General features: G+C 40.1%; 2 protein-coding genes across 5 annotated transcripts in view; one reads left to right on the top strand and one right to left on the bottom strand.

Moving 5' to 3' along the window:
• Positions 1–41: 41 nt before the first annotated feature.
• On the top strand, positions 42–18392 carry si:ch211-269k10.4 (uncharacterized protein LOC100150242 homolog). The gene is made up of 6 exons (XM_062063023.1): positions 42–74; positions 1347–1555; positions 16930–17049; positions 17125–17181; positions 17730–17837; positions 17927–18392. Exons 2-6 carry the CDS (start codon positions 1358–1360, stop codon positions 18038–18040), a joined length of 597 nt encoding a protein of 198 aa, XP_061919007.1. The 5' UTR covers positions 42–74; positions 1347–1357; the 3' UTR covers positions 18041–18392.
• The window catches only part of zgc:158766 (uncharacterized protein LOC100009641 homolog), a 109527-nt gene continuing 100981 nt past the window's right edge, over positions 18295–26840 (bottom strand). For 3 of the 4 annotated variants that reach the window (XM_062063008.1, XM_062063007.1, XM_062063010.1), the window contains 7 exons: positions 25185–25355; positions 24344–24521; positions 24128–24244; positions 22091–22369; positions 21793–22019; positions 19048–19103; positions 18295–18575 (listed from right to left, as the gene is read on the bottom strand). In XM_062063008.1, the coding sequence (XP_061918992.1) occupies positions 19059–19103; positions 21793–22019; positions 22091–22369; positions 24128–24244; positions 24344–24521; positions 25185–25355 (1017 nt within the window). In that variant the 3' untranslated portion in view covers positions 18295–18575; positions 19048–19058. The remainder of the gene's footprint in view (positions 18576–19047; positions 19104–21792; positions 22020–22090; positions 22370–24127; positions 24245–24343; positions 24522–25184; positions 25356–26840) is intronic. The other variant, XM_062063009.1, reaches the window with a different exon arrangement.

Here is a 26840-nt window from a genome sequence, read left to right as displayed (position 1 = left end):
AGGTTAAAAAGGAGAAGTTATTCTCTTTTTTTTCACCTTGAAGAGAGAAGCACATTCTGGTCAAGCACAGCAGCGTAAGTAACAACAGTTTTGTTGTTTAGTGTTCTATCGTGCAACGCAATGGCGAAAATGAAATGTATCTTTACTGTTTTGGATATTTGTACACTGTACTTCAACGTAATGACATCAATCTGCACCTAGAAGAAATATATATATTTAAGTAATACATATTGATATGAATATACATTAATATTTTCTTCTCGACTGATTCCACACGATTGTATTTTGTCCCAAGTGCAAAAAAAATCAAGTCACTTTTAGTCACACATGATGTATTTAATTTTCTTTCTTTACTGACTCCTTTTTTTTCTTCTTTTCAGTCTACTATATTTAATTGCAATTGACATATAATAATAATAATAATACCTGGGATTTATATAGCGCTTTTCTAAGTACCCAAAGCCGCTTTACATGTTAAAAACCCATCATGCATTCACACCTGATGGTGGTAAGCTACTTTTGTAGCCACAGCTGCCCTGGGGTAGACTGACGGAAGCGTATAAAAAGTAAATTTCCTCTCATATGAAATAGTTTATGTAATGTAACAAGAAACAATTTATTAAGAAATTCTTGCTATTTTAAAAAATGGAACACAGGTAATTAATGAATATTAATTTAGTCACAGATGAATTATTCATTTTGACATAATGAATGAAATTTGAATTTGGAATATTTAATTTAATCAAACAAATTGAAACACATCTAATCAACAATAATATAAATGTTGGGTAAATATATGTATTTGGATTGAAATTCAATTATATTAAAATGAAATAAAAATTCAAGTAATCATATGAAACAAAAAAAGTTTTTTCAATTTAATTTTAAATACAGTGTATTATAGAATCTAACAACACATTAAATACAATTTTATTTTAGACACACAAACAATGACAGAAAAAGTAATTCATTTAAAATAACGATTCTAAAAATATTTCAGATAATCTCACATTAAATGACTGAATTAGACAAATAATCTAATCTCAAAGTGGGTAAATATTAACTTCATTTTAGGCACACACAAAATATTTCATTTGGTCTAATTGCCTGGTTTAATTAATTTACAAATACAAGTTAGTTGATATAATCTAACAATTAAGAATTGAATACAAACATAGTTAACCTACAAACAATAGTCATGCTGGTTAAGTTAATTTTATTTGCACGTAAAATATGCAATTTTGTGTAACTGTTGGGTTAAATTAATTCATGAATAAAAGTTGTTTGATATAACAAAGAATATAATTAAAAACATATTACATGTCATCGATACCGTGTGCTTGCAGTTGAGTGCAGCATGGCTTGTGCAGATTTTGACATGGACATCCAAGAGGCAAGGACAGCTGGGGAGGACCTGAGGACAGATGAGGGGATGTGCAAAGGAAACAGTCAAAAAGTGTCCATGCTGACAACATATCAAGCTTCACATCATGTCCTGGAGGATGACATGGGGCCAATGGACAGCCTTCTGCGGAAAAACACTGCGGTGTTGGCTGTAAGCGTGTAGATGCAGACAGACAGACAGATTAAAAACAAAAATTCCTAATAATGAAATAAGAATCCTTAATAATGAATCACAAAGCTTTAATTATGAAACTGCTATGTATGTCAACACACATCCATCCATTTTCTACCGCTTGTCCCTATTGGGGTCACGGGGGGTGCTGGAGCCTATCTCAGCTGCATTCGGGCGGAAGGCGGGGTACACCCTGGACAAGTCGCCACCTCATCACAGGGCCAACACAGATAGACAGACAACATTCACACTCACATTCACACACTAGGGCCAATTTAGTGTTGCCAATCAACCTATCCCCAGGTGCATGTCTTTGGAGGTGGGAGGAAGCCGGAGTACCCGGAGGGAACCCACGCAGTCACGGGGAGAACATGCAAACTCCACTCAGAAAAATCCAGGGCCCAGGATTGAACCAAGGACCTTCGTATTGTGAGGCACATGCACTAATTCTACTGCCAAATCCCTTTTATCTCTTGGAGGCCACCGTATTTCCTGTTGACACAAAATAGACTTTACAAAAAAGCTATAACCAACTACCTTGCATTTTGGCATGATTTGGATCACAAATATACATGGGCCTGGCATGTTAAAAATTTGAACGCTACACCATTGATTATTTGTCAGATGTCGCGGGTATTTGGGATGTGCTAATATATATTAGTGTGGTATTAGCACTAATAGGATAGGATAAAATAAGAGACTGGGGTATAAAACTAATAAGGACCAAACCATGGGCTAGTGGGGAACAGAAGATCTAAATTTGGCTGCAGGAGCTGGATATCAGTAATAATTACACAGAAACAGAAAATTGAGTTTGGTGTTGTGTTGTGCCAAAATGTGAATGACTGCCCAAATTTTTTTTCAAATAATATTTTAATACTGACAGATCTCACATCTGCATATTCTACTAGAATACCCTTATGATAATTACATTTATCAAAATTAAGTACCTACTGTACTGTTTACTACTTAATTTTCTGAAATTTGTAGGTATATTCTTGCTATCGTTTACATTTTCAGAATGTATAATATTGTTTTTTAGAGAAATGCTTTGACATGTTATTATTATTATTATTACTATCTGGAATCAATTTTTGGCAGCAGCAAAGTGGCCATTTGGGTAGTTTTTAGCTCTAAAAAGGGTATTTCAACAAGTAAACAGTCAAGTAGGTACTTGATTTTGATGTATGTAATGCACATAAGGGTATTCTTGTTAGGCTCGACCAGAGCTGTTGAACCAAATGTACCAGGGACCCTCAAGGACAAAGACAACGGAGGCAGTAATAAAGTATAACAGAGTTTAATGAAACTTTACGGAGGAGCGGAGGGATCCCGGGGAGGCGGCGAGGCGTGGGAGACACTGGGTTTGTGGAGGAGGGAGCCTGGAACGAAGCAGAAAACAGAATCAGCATGGAACAAACGAGCACCAAGTTCTCCTTTAACTAACTCACAGAATACTACTAGATAACTGTAATTCTAAATGCTGTCTATACTGACCACAGGAGTCAACGTTCAAGCGTCGGGCGCTGGCTCTCAGCGGTTTATGTAGGCTGCTCTCTGATGGCTGGGATGTGGAGCAGCTGGGCTGATTGGAACCAGCCACACCTGTGCTGGCTGCAGCAGGCTGAGAGAGACGCCCGGCCCTTGCCCTTAGATGGCGTGCAGGGGAGGGACCAGGAACGTGTGACACAACAGTACCCCCCCCCTTAGGGGAGGCACCGGACGACTGTCCTAGGGCACCTGGATTGTCCCGATAGAAATCGTCCAGCAGGGAGGGGTCAGCCAGGTAGGAACGGGGCACCCAGCTACGGTCTTCAGGGCCGAAGCCCTCCCAGTCCACCAGGTACTGGAATCCTTTCCCACGGCGGCGGACGGCGAGCAGCTTCCGAACCGTCCAAACAGGATCACCACCAGCCAGGACTCGGGGGGGTGGAGGGGCGGAGGTAGGGGGAGACAAGGCACTAGTGGCCACGGCCTTAATCTGGGACACGTGGAACACCGGGTGAACCTTAAGAGCAGGAGGGAGATTCAGACGAACTGCAACGGGGTTGATAACACTGTCCACAGTGTAGGGTCCGACATAACGAGGATCCAACTTGCGGGTTGAAGTCTGGGACGTCTGCAGGGGCAGGTCCCGGGCCAATAGCCAGACCTTCTGACCAGGCTGATAGTCAGGTGCACGCACCCTCCGGCGGTTGGCACCACGCTGGGTACGTGCAGAGGCACGGAGTAACGCAGCGCGGGCAGCCTCCCAGATGCGTCGACACCGGCGGAGGTGGGCTTCGGTGGAGGGAACTGCTACCTCCACTTCCTGTTCGGGAAACAGAGGGGGTTGGTAACCCAGCGAGCATTGAAAGGGTGACATGCCGGTGGCAGAGCTCTCCATGGTGTTGAGGGAATATTCCACCCAGGGTAAGTACTTAGCCCAAGAAGAGGGGTTGCTGGAGGCAACACAGCGAAGAGTCTCCTCAACTGTCTGGTTAGCGCGCTCCGTCTGCCCATTGGATTGTGGATGGTATCCAGAGGAGAGGCTGGCCGTGGCTCCAATACCCTTGCAAAAGGCCTTCCACACCTTGGAGATGAACTGGGGACCACGGTCTGACACGATGTCCGAAGGAATGCCGTGGGGGCGGACAACATGGAGGGTTAGGAGGTCAGCCGTCTCAGCAGCAGACGGGAGTTTGGGGAGAGGGACAAAATGAACTGCTTTAGAGAATCGGTCGACCACCGTCAGAATGGTGTCACAGCCCTGGGACACAGGAAGCCCAGTAACGAAGTCCATACCTATGTGAGACCAAGGCCGACTCGGAATAGGAAGGGGTTGTAGCAGGCCTGCAGGAGGCCTGTGTGAAGCCTTACTACGGGCGCAGACGGTGCAGGCGGCCACAAATTCCCTGACATCCTTCTTGAGGGTTGGCCACCAGAACCTCTGAGCAATGAACGAAGCTGTCCTGCGCTCTCCAGGGTGACAGGCAACACGGCTGGAGTGCCCCCACTCCAATACCGGTGTACGGACGGCATCAGGAACAAACTGTCTGTTCTGAGGGCCGTTGCCAGGGTCGGGCTGGTTCTCTAAGGCCTGCCTCACCACAGTGTCGATGGCCCACGTGACTACACCTACCACCCGGGCAGGGGGCAGGATGGTGTCGGAATCCGATTCCTCCTGGACAGCAGGATCTTCGTTAGAGAACTGACGAGAGAGAGCGTCCGCTCTGACGTTCTTGGAACCTGGGCGGTAGGTGAGGGTGAAATCAAACCGGCTGAAGAATAAGGCCCAGCGGGCCTGCCTGGAGTTAAGCCTCTTCGCCGTCTTCAAGTAGGTCAGATTCTTGTGGTCTGACCACACGATGAACGGCAGCTTCGCTCCCTCCAACCAGTGTCTCCATTCCTTCAGAGCGTCGTGGACCGCCAACAGCTCCTTGTTTCCCACGTCGTAGTTCCTCTCTGCGGGGTCGTAGCTCCTGGAGAAATAGGCGCACGGATGAATCTTCTGATCCTCTTCGGACCTCTGGGAAAGGACGGCTCCGATGCCTGTGTCAGAAGCGTCCACCTCGACAATGAACTGTCTTGTCGAGTCAGGGTGGATTAGCACGGGTGCTGTGGAGAACAGACTCTTGAGCTTGGAAAAGGCTGTCTCGGCTCGAGACGTCCAGGAAAAAGGACGCGAAACGGAGGTTAGAGCATTAAGGGGGGCAGCGATCTGACTGTAACCCTTGATAAACCGGCGTAGAAAACCGGCGAAACCCAGGAATCGTCTGAGCTGAGTCCGGTTAGTAGGACGTGGCCACTCCTCCACGGCTTTGACCTTGGCAGGATCCGCACGCATCTGTCCAGCTTCCACAACGTTGCCAAGGTATGTCACAGAGTCAGAGTGGAAGACACACTTCTCAGCCTTGACGAACAGGCGGTTCTCCAACAACCGCTGGAGAACAAGGCGGACATGCTGGTGGTGTTCCTCCACAGACCTGGAGAAGATAAGGATGTCATCCAAATACACCACCACAAAGATGTTTAGCATATCTCGTAGCACATCATTCACGAGGGCTTGAAACACCGCCGGGGCATTGGAAAGCCCAAAAGGCATCACAAGGTACTCAAAATGGCCAAGGTGGGTGTTGAAGGCCGTCTTCCACTCGTCACCGTCTCTGATCCGAACTAGGTGGTAGGCATTGCGGAGATCAAGCTTAGTGAACACTCGGGCATGAGTGAGTGGCTCAAGAGTGGAACTAATAAGGGGAAGTGGATACTTATTCTTCACTGTGATGTCATTGAGACCACGATAGTCAATGCAAGGTCTCAGACCACCATCCTTCTTGTCTACAAAGAAGAAGCCTGCCCCCAGAGGCGAGGACGACGGCCTGATGATGCCAGAGAGCAGGGACTCCGCAATGTAGTTGTGCATCGACTCCTTCTCTGGTAGGGAGATGTTGTAGAGATGCGACTTAGGATAGGGAGCCCCCGGCAGGAGGTCAATGCCAATATCATAGGGTCGGTGCGGAGGAAGTGAGAGTGCTTTATCCTTACTGAATACCAAGGCAAGGTCATGATAAACAGGTGGAACACCAGTGATGTCGGGGGGAGAGGACATGGGTTTGGGTCTGATTGAAGGGGACAGGGCGGAGCGCAGACAGGTTGCATGGCATGCGGTACTCCAGCCCAAAATACGACCAGAGGCCCAGGAGATGTGAGGTTCATGCCTCTCCAACCAAGGTCTACCCAACACCAGGGGCGCTGTTGGGGCGTGTAGAACAAAAAAGCGGATGGTTTCAGAGTGATTTCCAGACAGAGTGAGTGTGAGGGGTTCTGTGGAAAAGGATATAGTTCCCATGGAGTGTCCGTCGATCGCTTGGGGAGACAGTGTGCGATCTAAAGGAACTAAAGGAATGCCCGCCTGGTGAGCCAAAGAGATGTCCATGAGGCACTCGTCTGCACCGGAGTCAATGAGGGCACTAACAGACAGTGTCTCTTCATTCCAGGTCAAGGTTGCAGGGAAAAGTCGGTTGGAATGATTCTTGGGCTGGGGAAGAGTTGTTTGGCTCACCAGTATAGCCCCTACCGGCGAGCTGGGTCTTTTGGGCGGATCGGGCAGACCTTGATGAAATGTCCTGGCTCACCACAGTAAAGACACAGCTGGTTGGTGAGCCTTTGTTCCCTCTCAGCTAGTGTCAGCCGGGACCGGCCGATCTCCATGGGCTCGGCAGGCCCGGGTGAAGAGGGAGCAGGGGGGAGCATAAGCAGTCGAGGTTGTGGAGTGGAGCGAGGAGATGGTGAAGTGCGGGTCACTGAAGCAAAGCGACTGGACCCAGGAGGAGGAGAGCTTCGTTGGGCTCGGTCCGCATGGCGCTCCTGAAGTCGTGTTCCCATCTTAAGGGCCAGGGATATGAGCTCATTAAGAGTCTGTGGGCTGTCACGGACCAAAAGATCTTTAATAGAATCACTCAGCCCCTTGCGGTAGACACTAAGAAGGGCGTGGTCGTTCCACTGGCTTTCAGCAGCAAGGATCCGGAACTCCAAAGTATACTGAGCCACAGAACGTGACCCTTGGCGAATAACTAGCAAACGGCTGGAAGCATCTTGTCCGTCAGTAGGGTGGTTAAACACAGCTTGAAACTCACTCTTAAACTGAGAGTAGTTAGTGGCAAAGACAGGGTTGTTCTCTACTGCTGCAATAGCCCAATTAAGAGCGTCGTCGACCAGGAGGGACATGATGAGAGCAATCTTCGAACCATCAGAAGTATATTTGGATGGCTGATGAGTAAAAAGTAACTCACACTGTGCCAGGAAGCCCCTGCAATGACCAAAATCACCATTAAATGGCCTAGGACTGACTAAGCCAGGCTCAGACTGAGGCTGCTGTGTGCTGGGGAGGACGGGGTTAACAGGCTGGTTTGAAGAACTTGAAGCAGAGTTAGATTCAGCTGAAACATGTGCTGTAAGGACCTCCAGGGTCTTCTGTATGCCGAGCAAGACTCCAGAAATGTCATTCACTTGGCCAGACAGAGCAGCCACATTACCAACAGTAGTTTGTGAAGTCTTCTCAAGCACAGCAATTTGGGATTGAACAGTGGGAAAAGCTTTGTTCAATTCTTCATGCAAAGTGGACAGTTGTGTGGCCTGGCCAAACACAAGCTCTCGTAATTCAGGGTTCTTCTGTCCCTCTGTCCCTGAGGACCCGGTTTGGTTCATTTTGGCTTGAACGTTCTGTTAGGCTCGACCAGAGCTGTTGAACCAAATGTACCAGGGACCCTCAAGGACAAAGACAACGGAGGCAGTAATAAAGTATAACAGAGTTTAATGAAACTTTACGGAGGAGCGGAGGGATCCCGGGGAGGCGGCGAGGCGTGGGAGACACTGGGTTTGTGGAGGAGGGAGCCTGGAACGAAGCAGAAAACAGAATCAGCATGGAACAAACGAGCACCAAGTTCTCCTTTAACTAACTCACAGAATACTACTAGATAACTGTAATTCTAAATGCTGTCTATACTGACCACAGGAGTCAACGTTCAAGCGTCGGGCGCTGGCTCTCAGCGGTTTATGTAGGCTGCTCTCTGATGGCTGGGATGTGGAGCAGCTGGGCTGATTGGAACCAGCCACACCTGTGCTGGCTGCAGCAGGCTGAGAGAGACGCCCGGCCCTTGCCCTTAGATGGCGTGCAGGGGAGGGACCAGGAACGTGTGACACAACAATTCTAGTAGAATATGCAGAGATAAAATGTGTCAATGTCAACATAATACTTGAAATCTATTTTTGGCAGCAGCAAAGTGGTCGTTTGGGTAGATTTTAGCTTTGTAAAGGGTATTTCAACAAGTAAACAGTACAATAGGTACTTGATTTTGATATATGTAATTCTCATAAGGGTATTTTAGTAAAATATGCGTGTGTAAATATGTGATGTGTAAATATCAAAATACGTTGAATCAGTTTTTGTCAGTCAATATTAAATTTAATGAAAATTGACATTATTTAAGACTTTATCGTGTCCGGAAAATGACAGTTTGCTTTTTCTGTGGTATTAATGAGATTTAAATGTGGGCTCTGTACCGAGGATGTCGTTGTGGCTTGTGCAGCCCTTTGAGACACTTGTGATTTAGGGCTATATAAATAAACATTGATTGATTGATTGATTGAAGGACTAATGTTAGTCTGATGTTGATGTGATAAAACCTCTTTCTTGTTTGGAAGATACATACAATGTAACTGTTATTTCTTCCTGCACATAATAAATATGTATAAAGTCTTTGGATGTGTTCATTTATGTAACATTTTCATTAAATGTAATATTGCCTGACAAAAAGTGATGAAATGTACTATTTTGATATTTACACATCGCATGTTTACACACGCATATTTTACTAGAATACCCTTATGAGCATTACATATATCAAAATCAAGTACCTACTGTACTGTTTACTTGTTGAAATACCCTTTACAAAGCTCAAATCTACCCAAACGACCACTTTGCTGCTGCCAAAAATTTATTTCAAGTAATATTTTGACATTGACACATCTTATCTCTGCATATTCTACTAGAATACTCTCATGAGTAGGGCTGTGAATCTTTGGGTGTCCCACGATTCGATTCAATATCGATTCTTGGGGTCACGATTCGATTCAAAATCGATTTTTTTTTTTTCAATTCAACACGATTCTCGATTCAAAAACGATTTTTTCCCGATTCAAAAGGATTCTCTATTCATTCAATACATAGGATTTCAGCAGGATCTACCCCAGTCTGCTGACATGCAAGCAGAGTAGTATATTTTTGTAAAAAGCTTTTATAATTGTAAAGGACAATGTTTTATCAACTGATTGCAATAATGCAAATTTGTTTTAACTATTAAATGAACCAAAAATATGACTTATTTTATCTTTGTGAAAATATTGGACACAGTGTGTTGTCAAGCTTATGAGATGCGATGCAAGTGTAAGCCACTGTGACACTATTGTTCATTTATTTTTATTTTTATAAATGTCTAATGATAATGTCAATGAGGGATTTTTAATCACTGCTATGTTGAAATTGTAACTAATATTGATACTGTTGTTGATAATATTCATTTTTGTTTCACTACTTTTGGTTTGTTCTGTGTCGTGTTTGTGTCTCCTCTCAATTGCTCTGTTTATTGCAGTTCTGAGTGTTGCTGAGTCGTGTTTGGTTTTGGAATTGGATTGCATTATTATGGTATTGCTGTGTATTGTTTTGTTGGATTGATTAATTTTAAAAAATAAAATAATTTTTAAAAATAAAAGAAAATAAAAAAATCGATTTTTAAAAAATGAGAATCGATTCTGAATCGCACAACGTGAGAATCGCGATTCGAATTCGAATCGATTTTTTCCCACACCCCTACTTATGAGCATTACATATATCAAAATCAAGTAGCTACTGGACTGTTACTTGTTGAAATACCCTTTTTAGAGCTAAAAACTACCCAAATGGCCACTTTGCTGCTGCCAAAAATTGATTCCAGATAATAATAATAATAATAATTATAACAAAATGTCAAAGCATTTCTCTAAAAAACAATAATATACATTATGAAAATGTAAACGATAGCAAGAATATACCTACACATTTCAGACAATTAAGTAGTAAACAGTACAGTAGGTACTTAATTTTGATATATGTAATGCTCATAAGGGTATTCTAGTAGAATATGCAGAGATGAGATCTGTCAGTATCAAAATATTACTTGAATCAATGTATTGTAAAGAGTGTAGAACAAAATATTTACAACTAGGGATGTCCGATAATGGCTTTTTTGCCGATATCCGATATTGTCCAACTCTTAATTACCGATACCAATATCAACTGATATTGATATATACAGTCATGGAATTAACACATTATTATGCCTAATTTGGACAACCAGGTATGGTGAAGATAAGGTCCTTTTTTTTTTAAATTAATGAAATAAAATAAAATAAGATAAATAAATTAAAAACATTTTATTGAATAAAAGTGAAAGTAAAACAATATAAAAACAGTTACATAGAAACTAGTAATTAATGAAATGAGTAAAATTAACTGTTAAAGGTTAGAGTAGCTACATTGTACACACCAGCCACAGTCCTGTCTGACACTAGCTGTTGCAATGCATTCTGGGACTTGTAGAATTATCAATGACCAGACGTAACATAAACTGAGATAGATGGATGGATAATTTTTTTTTTTTTTCGTAATGACAGTCACTATTTTATTACACATTATATTGCCAAATAACTTTTGTTGCTTCAAGGCCACTGTCCTTCCTATTTGAGACACATAAAATGCAGAGATGTCCGATAATATCGGCCTGCCGATATCATCGGCCAATAAATGCTTTAAAATGTAATATCGGAAATTATCGGTATCATTTTTTTAAATGATCGGTATCATGTTTTTTTAGTTTTTTGTATTTTCATTTTTTTATTAAATCAACATAAAAAACACAAGATACACTTACAATTAGTGCACCAACCCAAAAAACCTCCCTCCCCCATTTACACATTTATTCACACAAAAGGGTTGTTTCTTTCTGTTATTAATATTCTGGTTCCTACATTATATATCAATATAGATCAATACAGTCTGCAAGGGATACAGTCCGTAAGCACACATGATTGTGCATGCTGCTGGTCCACTAATAGTACTAACCTTTAACAGTTAATTTTACTCATTTTCATTAATTACTAGTTTCTATGTCAATCAATCAATCAATCAGCTTTATTTGTCCATTCTTACATGTACAAGACACATAAGAACTGAAATTACATTTTCGGCACAATCCCGCTAAGAGCAGACATACGTTACAGGGAGACAAGACGGGACCGCCAACGGATCAGCCTCACTTAGGCGCTCCTTAAAAAGGTGGGAAAAAGGTGACATTGGGGAAGGCGGGAAGAGTAAAAAAAATATCAGTCTGAGGCTGGACCCTCAGGAATGGTCCAGACTGAGTCCGAGGAAAAAAACCTCACATAGCATGGCACACATAAACATGGTACATGTAATCACAACAACTCGCAACAGAGTCATCCAACAGGGCTTTGGAGGCCGGCAGCTGCTGTTGAGCGCTGCTCAGCCCCCACAACCCCGGAGGAATTAAGCAGTGGTGAAGGCGTTGATTTGGGGAGGGGTGTGTGCGTGCATGTATGCCCAATTAACTTGGGTGAGATGTTGGAATTGTCTTTATGGGCCGAGGCCGGCCCCAAGAGTTCAAGAGTTCAAGAGTCCGACCCAGGTGCTTTTGAAAAGAAGGGAAAGGTCAAAAGCGTCCATCTTTGAGGAGTCCTCAGGGGAGTGTTTTCAAACAGCCTGTTCCTCAAGGCCATTCGAGGGAGTCAAATCGTAGATTAAGATGTTGTTTTTTCTTCGAGCAGTCAAAACAATGACATTCCTGCTCTGTATGCTGGCTCTGACAATTCCAATTTATTCTTTCTCTAACTTCATCAAGATGGAATCTACCTTGCGATTCAAATCAGCAATCGCTCCAGTCTGTGATCCCACAGCACGACCCAATCCTTCCATTGCGTTGAACAGCCTGTTGGCCCCTTGAGTGGCTGCCATCGTCTTCCGAATTTGACGATACACCAGAGCAATGCCCAGCCCAATCAGCAAATGCCCTGCGATCACAGCTCCAAATAGGTAGATGTCTTCCACGTCCTCGATGGAAAGGACTGAGAGGCACATGATTCTCCAAGTATTCCAGGAATCTCTCACGTACCCCGCAGCAATGGTTCCATCAGGGCAGCCAGGCTCCCCCGAACCTCTTTTCCTTGTCGAAAAGACTGTGTCAATTGCGTCGAGAGTCCAGTTGATCAAATTCATTTTGATGTTTAGATTTGAGGACAGCTCAAGAAAAGAGGCTTCAAAATAGTTCAGACAAGACAAAAACAAAGAGAGCAAGCAGGGAAGGAGGGAGCGGAGAAAAATGCGACCGCCCTCACCAGAGGCAAGACAGAACTATGTAACTGTTTTTATATTGTTTTACTTTCTTTTTTATTCAAGAAAATGTTTTTAATTTATTTATCTTATTTTATTAATTTTTAAAAAAAGGACCTTATCTTCACCATACCTGGTTGTCCAAATTAGGCATAACAATGTGTTAATTCCATGACTGTATGTATCGGTATCGGTTGATATCGGTATCGGTAATTAAGAGTTGGACAATATAGGGATATCGGATATCAGCAAAAAAGCCATTATCTGACATCCCTAATAAAATGTCTTTAGTAGCTTGCGTTATAGCATCATTTGGATCACAAATATAAATTTGTCAGGCGTGTTAAAATTCTAAACGTTACACCATTAATAAATTGTCAAAAAATTGCTCTAAATCGATTCAAACGAGCCTCAAGAGTGACAATGAATGACTGTAATGCTAGTAGAGTAGCTACACTGTATGCACTAGCCAGAGTAGTGTCTGACACTAGCTATTGCAATGCATTCTGGGACTTGTAGGATTATCAATGACTAGACTAGTGTGTGAATGTGAGTGTGAATGTTGTCTGTCTATCTGTGTTGGCCCTGCGATGAGGTGGCGACTTGTCGAGGGTGTACCCCGCCTTCCGCCCGATTGGAGCTGAGATAGGCTCCAGCGCCCCCCGCGACCCCGAAGGGAATAAGCGGTAGAAAATGGATGGATGGATGGATAGACGTAAACTGAGATAGATAGATGGATAAAAAAATTTTTTTTTCGTAATGACAGTCACTATTTCAATACACATTACATTGCCAAATAACTTTTGTTCCTTCAAGGCCACTGTCCTTCCTATTTGAGACATATAGATTGATTGATTGATTGATTGAAACTTTTATTAGTAGATTGCACAGTACAGTACATATTCCGTACAATTGACCACTAAATGGTAGCACCCAAATAAGTTTTTCAACTTGTTTAAGTCGGGGTCCACGTAAATCAATTTATGGTACAAATATATACTATCAGCATAACATCGAATTATGTACAATATTTACAATCCGGGGGGTGGGATGAGGAGGGTTTAGTTGATATCAACACTTCAGTCATCAACAATTGCATCATCAGAGAAATGGACATTGAAACAGTGTAGGTCTGACTTGGTAGGATATGTACAGCGAGCAGAGAACATAGTGAGTTCAGAAAGCATAAGAACAAGTATCTACATTTGATTATTTACATTTGATTATTTACAATCCGGGGAGGTATTATGTGGAGGGGAGGGTGTTAGTTTAGGGTTGAAGTTGCCTGGAGGTGTTCTTTTAGTGCTGTTTTGAAGGAGGATAGAGATGCCCTTTCTTTTACACCTGTTGGGAGTGCATTCCACATTGATGTGGCATAGAAGGGGAATGAGTTAAGACCTTTGTTAGATCGGAATCTGGGTTTAACGTGATTAGTGGAGCTCCCCCTGGTGTTGTGGTTATGGCGGTCATTTACGTTAAGGAAGTAGTTTGACATGTACTTCGGTATCAGGGAGGTGTAGCGGATTTTATAGACTAGGCTCAGTGCAAGTTGTTTTACTCTGTCCTCCACCCTGAGCCAGCCCACTTTGGAAAAGTGGGTAGGAGTGAGGTGTGATCTGGGGTGGAGGTCTAGAAGTAACCTGACTAGCTTGTTCTGGGATGTTTGGAGTCTAGATTTGAGGGTTTTGGAGGTGCTAGGGTACCAGGAGGTGCATGCGTAATCGAAAAAGGGTTGAATGAGAGTTCCCGCTAGAATCTTCATGGTGCTTTTGTTGACCAGAGAGGAGATTCTGTAGAGAAATCTCGTTCGTTGGTTGACCTTTTTGATTACCTGCAATGCATTCTGGGACTTGTAGGATTATCAATGACTAGACGTAACATAAACTGAGATAGATGGATGGATACATTTTTTTTTCTTTTCGTAATGACAGTCACTATTTTAAAATACATTATATTGCCAAATAACTTTTGTTCCTTCAAGACCACTGTACTTCCTATTTGAGACACATAGAATGTTGAGGACTAAAATAATGTCCTTAGTAGCTTGCGTTATGGCATCATTTGGATCACATATATACATTTGTCAGGCGTGTTAAAATTCTAAACGTTACACCATTGATAAATCGTCATAAAATTGCTTTAAATCGATTCACAGTAGCTTCATGCGCAATTATTACGCTGTAAAAAAAATGGCAGTTAAAAACTACTAGCAACAGTAAAACACCGTAAAATCAAAAATAGTTTATCACAGTAGTAAATGCAATGGATTCCTGCATATCAAGAAACAGTAGATAACCTAAATTACTGTGGATATAAAATGTAGAAAACACATGACTTTACTGTGAAAAGACTGCAAAATTGTACAATGCATTTGCAAATACTGTAATGTCACTGGCATACAAATACTCTAAAATTTACGGCATTATTATGTCTAAATTTAAGATTTTGCAGATTGTACATTTAAATTTACAGCATACCTTGTTATAGGGGGTTTTGTTAAAGCATTAGCCAAGTTAACTTTTGGCTAACCACAGGTTTCCTTGTATTTTTGTGGCTAGTGGTTTCAGACATTGAGGGGTTATGTGTGCTTCATTGCAAACTGCATCGAAATGAACCACGCTGTGTGTTTAAGTGTGTTGGAACTGGTTGCAAGATGCTATTTAACAGATACGTGGCATTTAAGGCGCATTTTGAATAGCTCACGAGAAGGAACATGTTGCGGAAGACCATGTTGGGAGTTGTCCAGTGAAAGGTTGTACAAATACGTTCAAGTTAAAATCCCCAATGTCTCGGAAACACGGGCATTTTGCTGAATTAGTGACAGGGCAGTACGGTAAAGCAGTGGTTAGCGCTCGTGCCTCACATTGAGAAGGTCCTGGGTTCGATTCCTGAGTTAGGGGTCTTTCTGTGTGGAGTTTGCATGTTCTCCCGGTGACTGCGTGGGTTCTCTCCAGGTACTCCGACTTCCTCCCACCTCCAAAGCAAGCATGTGGACATAGGCCGATTGGCAACAGTAAAATGACAACCACAGCTGTCAGTACTGTACTGTAAATTGTATAGTTTTTATTGTGAACAGGTTAACAAAATATCAGTTTTTCTCATAGTAATTTACTGTAAGCAAAAACAGTTATCAACTGTAAAATGAACAGATTCAACGTCAACATACCGTGATGTCCTGTACATCGTGACTGTATTTTTAACGTAGATTGTGTAGATTGTTGTTGTCTTTTTAAAGTGTAACGACTGTACTTCTAATACGGGAGCTACACGGTACTGTACACAGCTATCGCAGTGCATTCTGGGACTTATAGAATAAAATTGACCAAAAGCAACATAAACTAAGACAAAAATGGATGGATAGATAAAACAAGATATTAAAAAAACTCCTGATAATGAAATTATTTTAACACACATTTTAGTTCCAAATACTTTTTGTACCTTTAAGGCCACTGTACTTCCTGTTTGAAACAAACAGAATTTTTGACTCAAGGCTAATATCGGGGCGGTATAGCTCGGTTGGTAGAGTGGCCGTGCCAGCAACTTGAGGGTTCCAGGTTCGAGCCCCGCTTCCGCCATCTTAGTCACCGTCGTTGTGTCCTTGGGCAAGACACTTTACCCACCTGCTCCCAGTGCCACCCACACTGGTTTAAATGTAACTTAAGATATTGGGTTTCACTATGTAAAGCGCTTTGAGTCACTAGAGAAAAAGCACTATATACCGTAAATATAATTCACTTCACTTCATCTCTTGTCCAGTTTCAGTAGATTGCATTTTGGCATCATTAGATCACAAATATACCTGGCAAGGTGTGCTCCTTTTAATTGATTATTTGTCTTAAAATTACTGCTTTAAGTTGTTTCAAACGAGCTAAACATGAAGGACAAAATATATCTGCGCTGTACTGCTAATTAGAGGCTAAGACATAATGTAACCCAGTGCATTCTGGGACTTGTAGTCCTCCTGACCTGACACAAATGTCTTCCTAAGAACCAGTGTCCTCTGCAGTGGACGCTTGTGTTTTAACTATAACAAGGCTAATTTTCTCGTCCTCGGGAGGTTACGGGTGGATAATTTTTTTTTAAAATGGACATTTTAGCTGATTTGAGATACAACATGAGTGTTTTACAGTGCAGTAAAAAGAGGAGGTCCGCGGTATGTTAAAAGCAGCAGCAGGAAAGGAAGAAGGTGTTTGTGGTCCTCGTCTAAAATGGTACAAAAAGTGTTTTAGCGGTTTAACACAAAAGTTGACACTGTTTTCGGACTTGTGTACTTGTATATGTTACAATATGTAACGTTGCATTACATCAATCAACACAAGACAAATTCTTCATTATTCTGAATACTATAATGTATTGCTATGTTTTATTATTTCACTCAGCTGTGTGCATAATGTTTTCCATATAGATATTAATCTCACATGTATCCTTTCAGTCCCTCCAGATAGTCAGTGGGATCCTCAGTGTTGGATTGGGTGTCATTCTTGCTGTAAACCTGGACATGGCAAAATCTCTATTTACACTCTTTAGAGTTGCGCACTTGACTGGAACGCTTGTAAGAATCATATTTTATTTCCATTGTGTTCATTTTCTTAATTCCTCCTTATTATGAACTTGTCTTGCTTTTCAGTATATCATTGCAGGCGTTGTTTCCGCCATGCTGCAGAAATATCCAGCATTGCTTCAAGTACGTAACATTTGTTACAAAGATATGATCAAATGTCAAGTCTCTAGAGAAAATATTATATGACATTTTGGTTAAACTTAAGAGTAGTCAGTGTACAGCTTTATTTTACAGTCATTTTGTGTGTATAGTAAATGTATCAAGGTCTCTGCAGGTTTCAACATGTCAAATTCAAGACGTTTTAAGACTTTTTTTAAGACCATCTTGAAAATAATTTAAGACCATTTCACGTCCGCATGGACAAAAAAATACAACAACAAAGTAAAATCAGAGGTTACGTTTTAGCGTCCTCAAAAATCGAAACATTTCAAAGCGAGACTGATGTTTATGCATGTTTTAAATAAAAGTAACGTCAATAGATTTTTAAGACCTTTCAAAACGTATTTAAGACCTTTTATGAGATTTTAGAAGAATTTTAGACATTTAAGGCCTTAAATTCAAATTATTGGATTTAAACTTTTTTAGACCCTGCGGATATCTTGTGTATATACAAGAATATATAATACAACAGCTGCTGATGTGCATTAATTAATGCACAATGTTTCTTTCAGGTGTCCCTCGTAATCAACAGAGGTGGTGTTGTTGTTGCATTAGTGGCCGTTTCTATAATCATCACTGATCTGACTGGATGGAATGAAGCTGAGGCACAATATTTGAAGGTAATTCAAAAAAAAAAAAAAATTTCCGACAGTAAATTGATATTGTTATTATTATTATATTTTACATTGTATTTTATAATTCTTCAAAGATGGAGGTTCTGGAACTTTGCATGTTGGGACTTCAGATTTTGGTCTCTGTTGTTCTCTGCTTCTGGATCTCCAAAGAGAAGCGCGCTAAGTTGACATTAATACAAAATAAATGAATCCATGTGAATCTTATATTCAATGAAGACTTTCTTTGTATTTTAAGGACTGCTATTTTTTGGGTCTTTTTTAATTAGATTTTATCTGGATGTTTGGTGGAAATACAAAAAAAACAAAAAACTGTGGTGAACCTATGCAGCTTTGTCTTTGCGAAACTCTTGTGGTTATCAGAGCGCTCACTGTGTATCTGCTGTACAGCTCTTGACAATATGATCATCTCTCAGCTAAATAACAACTACAATGCATCTTTGATACAAACTTTTTAATAATCTGTACAAGGCTGAACAGCACACAAAAGTAATAATATGACAGTAGAGAAAAATCTGTCGGCTAGTTTGTGCTTTGTAAATTATACAATACTTATCATAATAACAATAAAAACATCTACAATATAGACACAGACTCATACCTATAGTAATTTTATGAAGGAAACCACATGAGTACCATCATGTTTTTTTACAATCATGTCCATTTCTTTTTCCATTTTGAGTCTTTAGTGCTCCGATGTCGCAGGTCAAGTTGAGAACTTCACAGCTGAAAAGAGAAATCAAACATTAGAGAGATACTATCTGACTTGAGTGCAAATGCATGCAAATGTACATTTATGAATTATTATGGCTGAACAAACAAAACCAAAAAACAAGCAAATCCTTGAGGGCATTTGAAAAGAAACACTGTGCAGGAGCATGCATGGTGCTCATATTCACACACACACACACACGCATGCGCACACACACACACACACACACACACACACACACACACACACACACACACACACACACACACACACACACACACACACACACACACACACACACACACACACACACACACACACACACACACACACACACACTCACAGAATTATTCCGAAATGCATCAAGACATAAAAAGCAGAAGCATCGAGGTATCACCGCCATGCAGCAGAAACGACATGTATTAGTAATGAGGCCACGTGTGGTTAAAAATGTTGTTCTCGATGGTGACGCTGATGTCTACTTACTGAGCTAACTGTCACACCACTGTAGAAAGACCTACGGCTATGTGAGAGGTCTTGCTCTGGTAAAAACAACAACAAAACTACTATTTAGCTCAAGATCTCTGTTTGATTGTTATTCCACTCTATTACTCTTCCTTAACATACTTGATAGGGCAAAACCAGATTTGGTAACTTTAACGCGAGAAGAAATGCAGGTCGTATAAGGCAGAAGAACCATGTGAGCTTTCCCAGCCAATAAGCCAAAAAAGGAAGTGACAAGCGTGGATTATCTTGTTATCAATTCAATATAACGGTGAAAATAAATGATACAAACTTTATTATTATAAAACATTTTTTTACAATTGTGTATATATATATAACTATTTTTTATGTGAAAGAATAGAAGTATAGGTAGTAGTATTAAATATTAAGGCACTTTAAGGAACATTTTTTGTGCCAAAATTAAACAGAAAAAAATAAGTATTGAATAAATTTCATTAAAATGGGAACTACTTAATTACTGCAGTTTGTCAAATATTTAAATGGTGAAATACAATAAGAAATAAATATATTTAACTTTAAAGAAATCCATACATACATATTGTTAGTTATTTATGTCATGACAAATATGTCTTTTTTTGTCTTTTTAAAAACAAATTTATTGACATTTTGCTTCATGAGTGCATTGAAAAGCAGTGATCATGTTGTTATTATTTATTAGCAAAATACAATTGAAATGGCTTGTAATATACTCCAACAAAATAAAATATTTAATTTCAATAAATAGACATTGTTTTCAAAGGGGATTTTTTTGGTGTCAAATTGAAATAAATATAAAGCAAATCAAACAGAAAAACAAAAAGTGTACATTAATTCACGAAAATGTGAAGTACTTTATTTGACTGTCAAATAAGTAAATGGTGAAATACAGTATAACATAATTACATAAAAATAAAAAAGATTGAACATCTATTGTTAATTGTTTATTTCAGGACAAACATATTTATTTTAATAACTGACTTATTTTGTATTTTAATTGAATGGCTTTTTTTTTTTTTACAAACTCATTTATTGGCATTTTACTTTGTGATACTGCAGTGCATTGAGAAGCTGTTATCACAATTTATTGTTGTTAATTAGCAAAATAAAACTGAGATGGCATGTAATATACTACAACAAAATAATTGTTTTTATTAAAAAATAGGCCTAGCTAATAAATTAAGATTTTCATTTACATTTACATTTAAATACATATGAAACAAATCAAACAGAAAAAGAAAAAGTATCCATTAATTTATGAAAATATGAACATTTTAATAGATTGCCAAGTACTTAATTAAAATGTCAAATGCAATGTGAATTAATCAGTGTATGTATATATATATATATATATATATATATATATATATATATATATATATATATATATATATATATATATACACACTACCGTTCAAAAGTTAGGGGTCACATTGAAATGTCCTTATTTTTGAAGGAAAAGCACTGTACTTTTCAATGAAGATAACTTTAAACTAGTCTTAACTTTAAAGAAATACACTCTATACATTGCTAATGTGGTAAATGACTATTCTAGCTGCAAATGTCTGGGTTTTGGTGCAATATCTACATAGGTGTATAGAGGCCCATTTCCAGCAACTATCACTCCAGTGTTCTAATGGTACAATGTGTTGGCTCATTGGCTCAGAAGGCTAATTGATGATTAGAAAACCCTTGTGCAATCATGTTCACACATCTGAAAACAGTATAGCTCGTTACAGAAGCTACAAAACTGACCTTCCTTTGAGCAGATTGAGTTTCTGGAGTATCACATTTGTGGGGTCAATTAAACGCTCAAAATGGCCAGAAAAAGATAACTTTCATCTGAAACTCGACAGTCGATTCTTGTTCTTAGAAATGAAGGCTATTCCACAAAATTGTTTGGGTGACCCCAAACTTTTGAACGGTAGTGTATATCTAATATATATATATATATCTCAATTATTTCTTTAATGAAAAATGCATATTTTTCATGACCAATTTCTATATTACCTTTTTTTTTAAAGTAATGACTTGTGATTCTTTAGTCATTGTCCTCTTATTTATTTAAGTTCTTTAATGTGTTAGCAAAAGACAAATACATTTTTAAGAAATGTTTTTTACCTTTTTTTTTTTAAGTAATAGATTGTGATTTTTAAATTTATAATCCTTTTATTAATTAGCAAAATGAAATTGAAATGGCTTTATATTATACTGCAACATAATAACATCTTTAATTTCATTAGATAGGCAGAGATTTTAGGTATGCTTTTTTTGGTGCTAAATTCAAATACATATAGAGTATATCAGGATTTTAAAATAACAAATTAAATTGTCAAATACAATGAAAATAATTATATATCTAAAAAAAAATCTTAATTATTTATTTTAAATGTATGATCGACCTATGATCATACCTTTTTAACTATTAATTTAAAAAAACAAACTATTAATGAAAGTGTGACATCCTGACTCAGATTAACAGTAAATATTTTGATCTCATAAATAAAAAAATACATAGTATGTAGTAGGGATGGGTCAGTACCACTTTTTTATGCCTAATACGGATAATGCAACATCATAGATCTACTGATTTCAATCTGATACGAGTGAAATATACATAGTATCGGACTGATACTATGTATGTAGTAAAAAAAAAAAACGGATAATTGCAGCGCATGTCAAAATAAGAGCATGTGTGACAAAATAATTAGTATGAGCTTAAAAACTCACTGCTGTGATGAACTTGTTGCCCTGCTGTTGGAGTTCTTCACTTTTGGGGAAGATGGAGGAGGACTCCATTGTAGACGGAGGAGTGGAGGAGCACAGGAAGGAGGGGGATTCATCCTCATTGTTGTTGAATGAGTCCATGTCGGGGGGGCCGGGTAAGGTGAGGGTGCTGAGGCCGGTCAGGCTGTCGTTGGAAGTGCACTGCGACGACGTCTCAGAACTCTCCGTTACTGGCATGCAATGACAACATGTCAAAAAGGAAAGTTTTTATTATTGTGTCGTAGTTAGTGTGCTCACTTACTCATGGAGGGCTGGCTACTGGAGTCTTGCTCCAGCTCGTCTTCCTCGATACAGTCGTAAGGCCACTGGGCGAAGGAGGGGACGGCGACCAGCGGATAAAGGTGAGCATGTGGGTGAGAGGGGGACGAGTACAGGTGGAGGTTGAGCGACCCCAGCAGGGAGGACGACGACTGGCTGCTGGAGGAGGAGGTGCTGCTGTTGGAGATGGTGGAGTGAGGTCTCTTGATGGAAGCCGAGTACTCATAGGAGGGCACGGCGATGGACGCTCTCGTCCTGCACTCTGTTGTCCACACACAGAGACAAAAGTGTGAGGGGTGACAAGCCTTCAAATTAAAATTTTTTTTTAGATTTTTTAGAAGAAGAATACACTTAAATAGCACATATGTGCAAAAATGAGGTATCATAATATAAACTAAGATCCAAATAACAAGTGCGAAACAGAGTGTGCAAATTATATAATTGTGTGTACTGAGTGGGCGTGTTGTGGTAAGACTGTTTGAACAATTTATAACAAGAGTTGTGCAGAACGCTCTATTTAAATGAGGATTTTGCATGTACAGTACCAACAGCTAAGCGCAAGGACACACTCACTTTTATGCTCCAACCTGTGTTGTTTTGTTATGTTGTGGAATATGCAGCACATGACACCTTTTCTGCACCATATAATGTATAAGTGCCATCTAGACAACACAACCTAGTTTTAGCACGCCGAAGTGGGCTATGGGAGAGGCTGGTGTGATCCAGAAATGCACGAAGAAGTTTTTTTATTTAGGCGATATATAAAAAAATTACAGTATCTTGTACATACAAAAAAACATTGATTATCGAAGATCATCGTCTGTCTTGCAGCACTATCCTCTCTTTTCTCACACCAATTTGTGTGTAACTTTAAAGTTAAAGTCCCAATGATCATCACACACACACTAGGTGTGGTCCTCTGCATTTGACCCATTGCCATGTGCACCCCCTGGGAGGTGAGGGGAGCAGTGAGCAGCAGTGTGCGCCGCGCTCAGGAATCATTTGGTGATTTAACCCCTAATTCCAACCCTTGATGCTGAGTGCCAAAAAGGGAGGCGATTGGTCCCATTTTGTTTATAGTCTTTGGTATGACTTGGCTGGGAATTGAACTCACAACCTTCCAGTCTCTGGGCGGACACTCTAACCACAAGGCTGTGGCAGTTTGTACGTGCATTTCAAACGTGCTTAACATAGACACAAAGTAGTTTCAGTCTTAATAAATCACATTGCAAGCGCTAAATGATTATACTTGCGTCTCCTCCTTCCAGTATTGTAGGCGCTCTAATAATCATCATATAATCCGTATATTCATAAAGACAGACACGCTAAATGGATTGTGTTCTCTATTTTATTAATTTAAGAGACACAATCCTCTGCGCACAATTTTAGTAGATCATCTTTGCGTGCGCTATCAAGTTTGCATGTGTTTTAGTACATGCAAACCTTCAGTGGATCAGGTCATTTGTATTGTAGTCTTTATCTTCCTAGAAAAAATACTTTACTTCCCAGCTCGCAAGCACGCACGCATCCGCTCACCCACACATGCACAACCACACACATGACCTGGAGAGTTGCAGCAACACAGTGTCCTCTGCAGGGACATTTGTGCTTTGCATAACAGGGCGATTTATTCCCAAAATGTGTGTCTCTGACAATAGAAATAGACCAAAAACAAATGTCTACTGCAGAGGACGCTGGTTTTGGCGAAGTTAAAGTGCGGTGGGCAGATCATACCGAATATCTTCAATGTCAATACCAAGGGTAGTATAAGTATCAGATCGAACATTTTTTACTTGTCTTTATTTTATTTTAAATCTCCTTGTGGTACATTGTAATACAGTATTTGTTTATTGTTGACTAACTAAGAGAACAAGTTCTCCAGTTATTTAATATTGCTTGGATTTCAGTTTTTGCAGAGTAATACAAGGTCTGTATCAAAAGTGTTGCCTTTACACAATTGTTTTTAATTCCAATCAAATGCAAAAGGGAAAGATGGGGGAGGGAAATAGGAAACTCTCACCAGACCCCTTCATGATATAGTCGATAGCTCTGTCATTGATGGCTGCATCGCTGGGTTTGATGTCCATGAAAGGCTTGCTTCCAATGCCCATGGACACCATCTCCTGCATGCGCAACTCTGCAAAACATGTGATAATATCCTTTAAAGACGCACTGTACTCTGAGGACATATTTAAAACTTCCATGCAATTCCTGGATTGTTGCTAAGGAAACACACCTCTGTTCCTGAGCGCCTGTCTCCACAGGATCTTCCCTATGATGGATGTCCACACAGCTTTCGCCTCCACAGAGCCGGCTTGCAGGATGAACGTGTCCTGGGACTTCCTCCGCCGGAACCAGATCTCAAAGCGCAGTCCGCTGTCACCAACATTTTCAGTCATACCGATCTCTGCAGTCTAAATAAGAAAAAAAGTACATTTTACTATTTCCATGACAACAAAACAAAACAAAGGTGCAGTAAGGCTCCAATTTTCAAAATGGGCTTGCTTGATGCTTAAATGCATCAAGACGTATTTGACATATTTATGCTACTCATTAGCATTAGCAATTTTACGAGGTGATTTCAACTCTAAATTTGCCAATAACAACTACAAACTTCAAACAGCTGGTGTGCAATAAGTACAATACTTAGGAGTAGTTAGAGTATAAACACTTTGTAGGGCTCAACAAAAGAAAAGACTAGCACATTCAAAGACTACTTCTGGCTACTACAATACAACGTAGTCGATACACTACTGTCATTTAACGTCTTAGAATTGCAACTGCATGCAAAGTCTACTATACAATACAGTACTTGCAAATAAGACACAGAAGTAAAAATAGAAAATATAACTGTAAAGCGCAGTTATCATCAGCTCAGTGTCAAACGTTAAATAAAAAAACAGACATGTAATGATTAAATAATTTACATTTATTAACACATTTGAAGACACACAAAAGCACTTGTAATTTGGACTGTTATCAATTCCCAGGTACAGTGAATTGGTACCATATCGATTCAAAAGTGAAAGGTACTCATCCCTAGGTACATGCAAAGCTCCAGAAAATGGACTACTTACTTTGTAGGATTGCTTGTAGATGTAAATATCATATCCTCCTTCGATCTTTTTGGTCTTGCTGAATAGGATGAGGTCTTCAAACAAGAAGACGTGGCGGAGGTACTTCCTGCGTCCGCACCAGACGATGAACTCATCCTGGCAGCGGAGTTGACCCTGTTCCTTTAGGTTCACCTAGACAGGAAACACTCCAGTTCACGTACGTCACTCACAACAATGGAAGCGCTGCTGGGACACTGACCTCACTAGTGCATGCGCAACAAGATGACATCCACTACAAAAATAATTTCTATATGGACAAAAGTATTGGGACACTTGGGTAATGCACCCACTCGTGAGTTATTTTTATATAGCGTTTTTCTCTAAAGACACAAAGCGCTTTACATAGTGAAACCCATTATGTACACCTTTAAGCTACATTTAAACCAGTGTAGATGGCACTGGGAGCAGTTGGGTAAGGTGTCTAGCCCAAGGACACTACGGCAGTGACGAGGACGACGGAAGCGGGGATCAAACCCGGAACCCTCAAGTTGGTTGCACAGCTGCTCTGCCAACCGAGCCACGCCGCCTACTAAAAGTGAAAATTGATTAACTTTTAGAGATGGTCCCCCCTTTTTTGGTCCTGGCTCAAATCTTGGCACAGTCATGGTGGTTTACCCCAAACTGAAAGCATACAAATCTTCAACACGTTTTAAAGGTGTTGTCCACCCATGACTGATTAAGACCTTTGTCCATATAATTGAATTTTACTGGTCTCTGACAAAACCATATGTCTTTTGTGCATCAAACTGTCAATCATGTCTATAACAGGCCTCAAATTTTAACTTTTTAAGGTCAAGGCAAGTGCTGCCTTAAAGGAGGGCTCATATTTTAGGGCACCAAGGCAAGTTGGAAGGGTACCAAGGCAAAAAGGATTTTCTTTTGAGGCAGGGGCTCCAAAGCACATATACATAGCTATATATTTATCTGGAAAAAAAATGGCCATAAATGGCCAAAAATGGCACATTCCCCCTACCTGGCCGGTCTAAGGGGAATGTACCTGACCTAAATTCAGCGAACACCTGACGTCCTTTCAGACCCTGATGTGTATCTCTGGGAAAGTCTCAGAACAACTCGGCTGTTCTTGTTGTCAGGTAACCTTTGACACACGCTTCCAAAATGGCTGCGCCCATGTTGTTTATACCGATTAACGTGAATTATGCGATGTCTTAAACAGTTGAAAATGTCATGTTGGGGTGTTTTTATCAATTTATTCGACAAAACAATTACGTTACAATTGTCCATTTTGGGGATGTCACGGTATAAACATTTCTTGTCACGGTTACCATTATTATCGCAGTAATTTTAAATGTGCTCAAAATTTTAAAAAACTACTTATACTAAAATCCTTTAACCAAGTTTTTTTTTTTTTTAAAACACAAATACATTCAAAATGTATATATGTACCTCAAGTACAAATGTAGAATGTGCATATGAGAGCAACACAGGCATTATAAACAAAGTACAAGTGGTAGAAACAAAATAATACTATAAATAAATAAAAATAAATGTGAAAAATTCGCAAGATGACATCTTATGGACATAAGACATAACTGCACTTTTTGTCCACATAGTGTTCATATCTGAGGTCAAGTCTTACACAAAAGACTGCACGGTTAT

Source organism: Entelurus aequoreus, linkage group LG11 (genome assembly GCF_033978785.1).
Source record: "Entelurus aequoreus isolate RoL-2023_Sb linkage group LG11, RoL_Eaeq_v1.1, whole genome shotgun sequence".
In the NCBI taxonomy this organism is placed as follows: domain Eukaryota; kingdom Metazoa; phylum Chordata; class Actinopteri; order Syngnathiformes; family Syngnathidae; genus Entelurus; species Entelurus aequoreus.
Note: the sequence above shows the minus strand (reverse complement) of the source record. Positions and strands in the feature narration are given on the sequence as shown.

Bases quoted from the DNA above. Each gene is read 5' to 3' on its own strand.
- si:ch211-269k10.4 (XM_062063023.1), top strand. From the start codon at position 1,358: ATGGCTTGTGCAGATTTTGACATGGACATCCAAGAGGCAAGGACAGCT. The intron at 17,050-17,124 runs GTAAGAATCATA...CTTGCTTTTCAG, and splicing joins CGCACTTGACTGGAACGCTT to TATATCATTGCAGGCGTTGT. The intron at 17,838-17,926 runs GTAATTCAAAAA...AATTCTTCAAAG, and splicing joins CTGAGGCACAATATTTGAAG to ATGGAGGTTCTGGAACTTTG.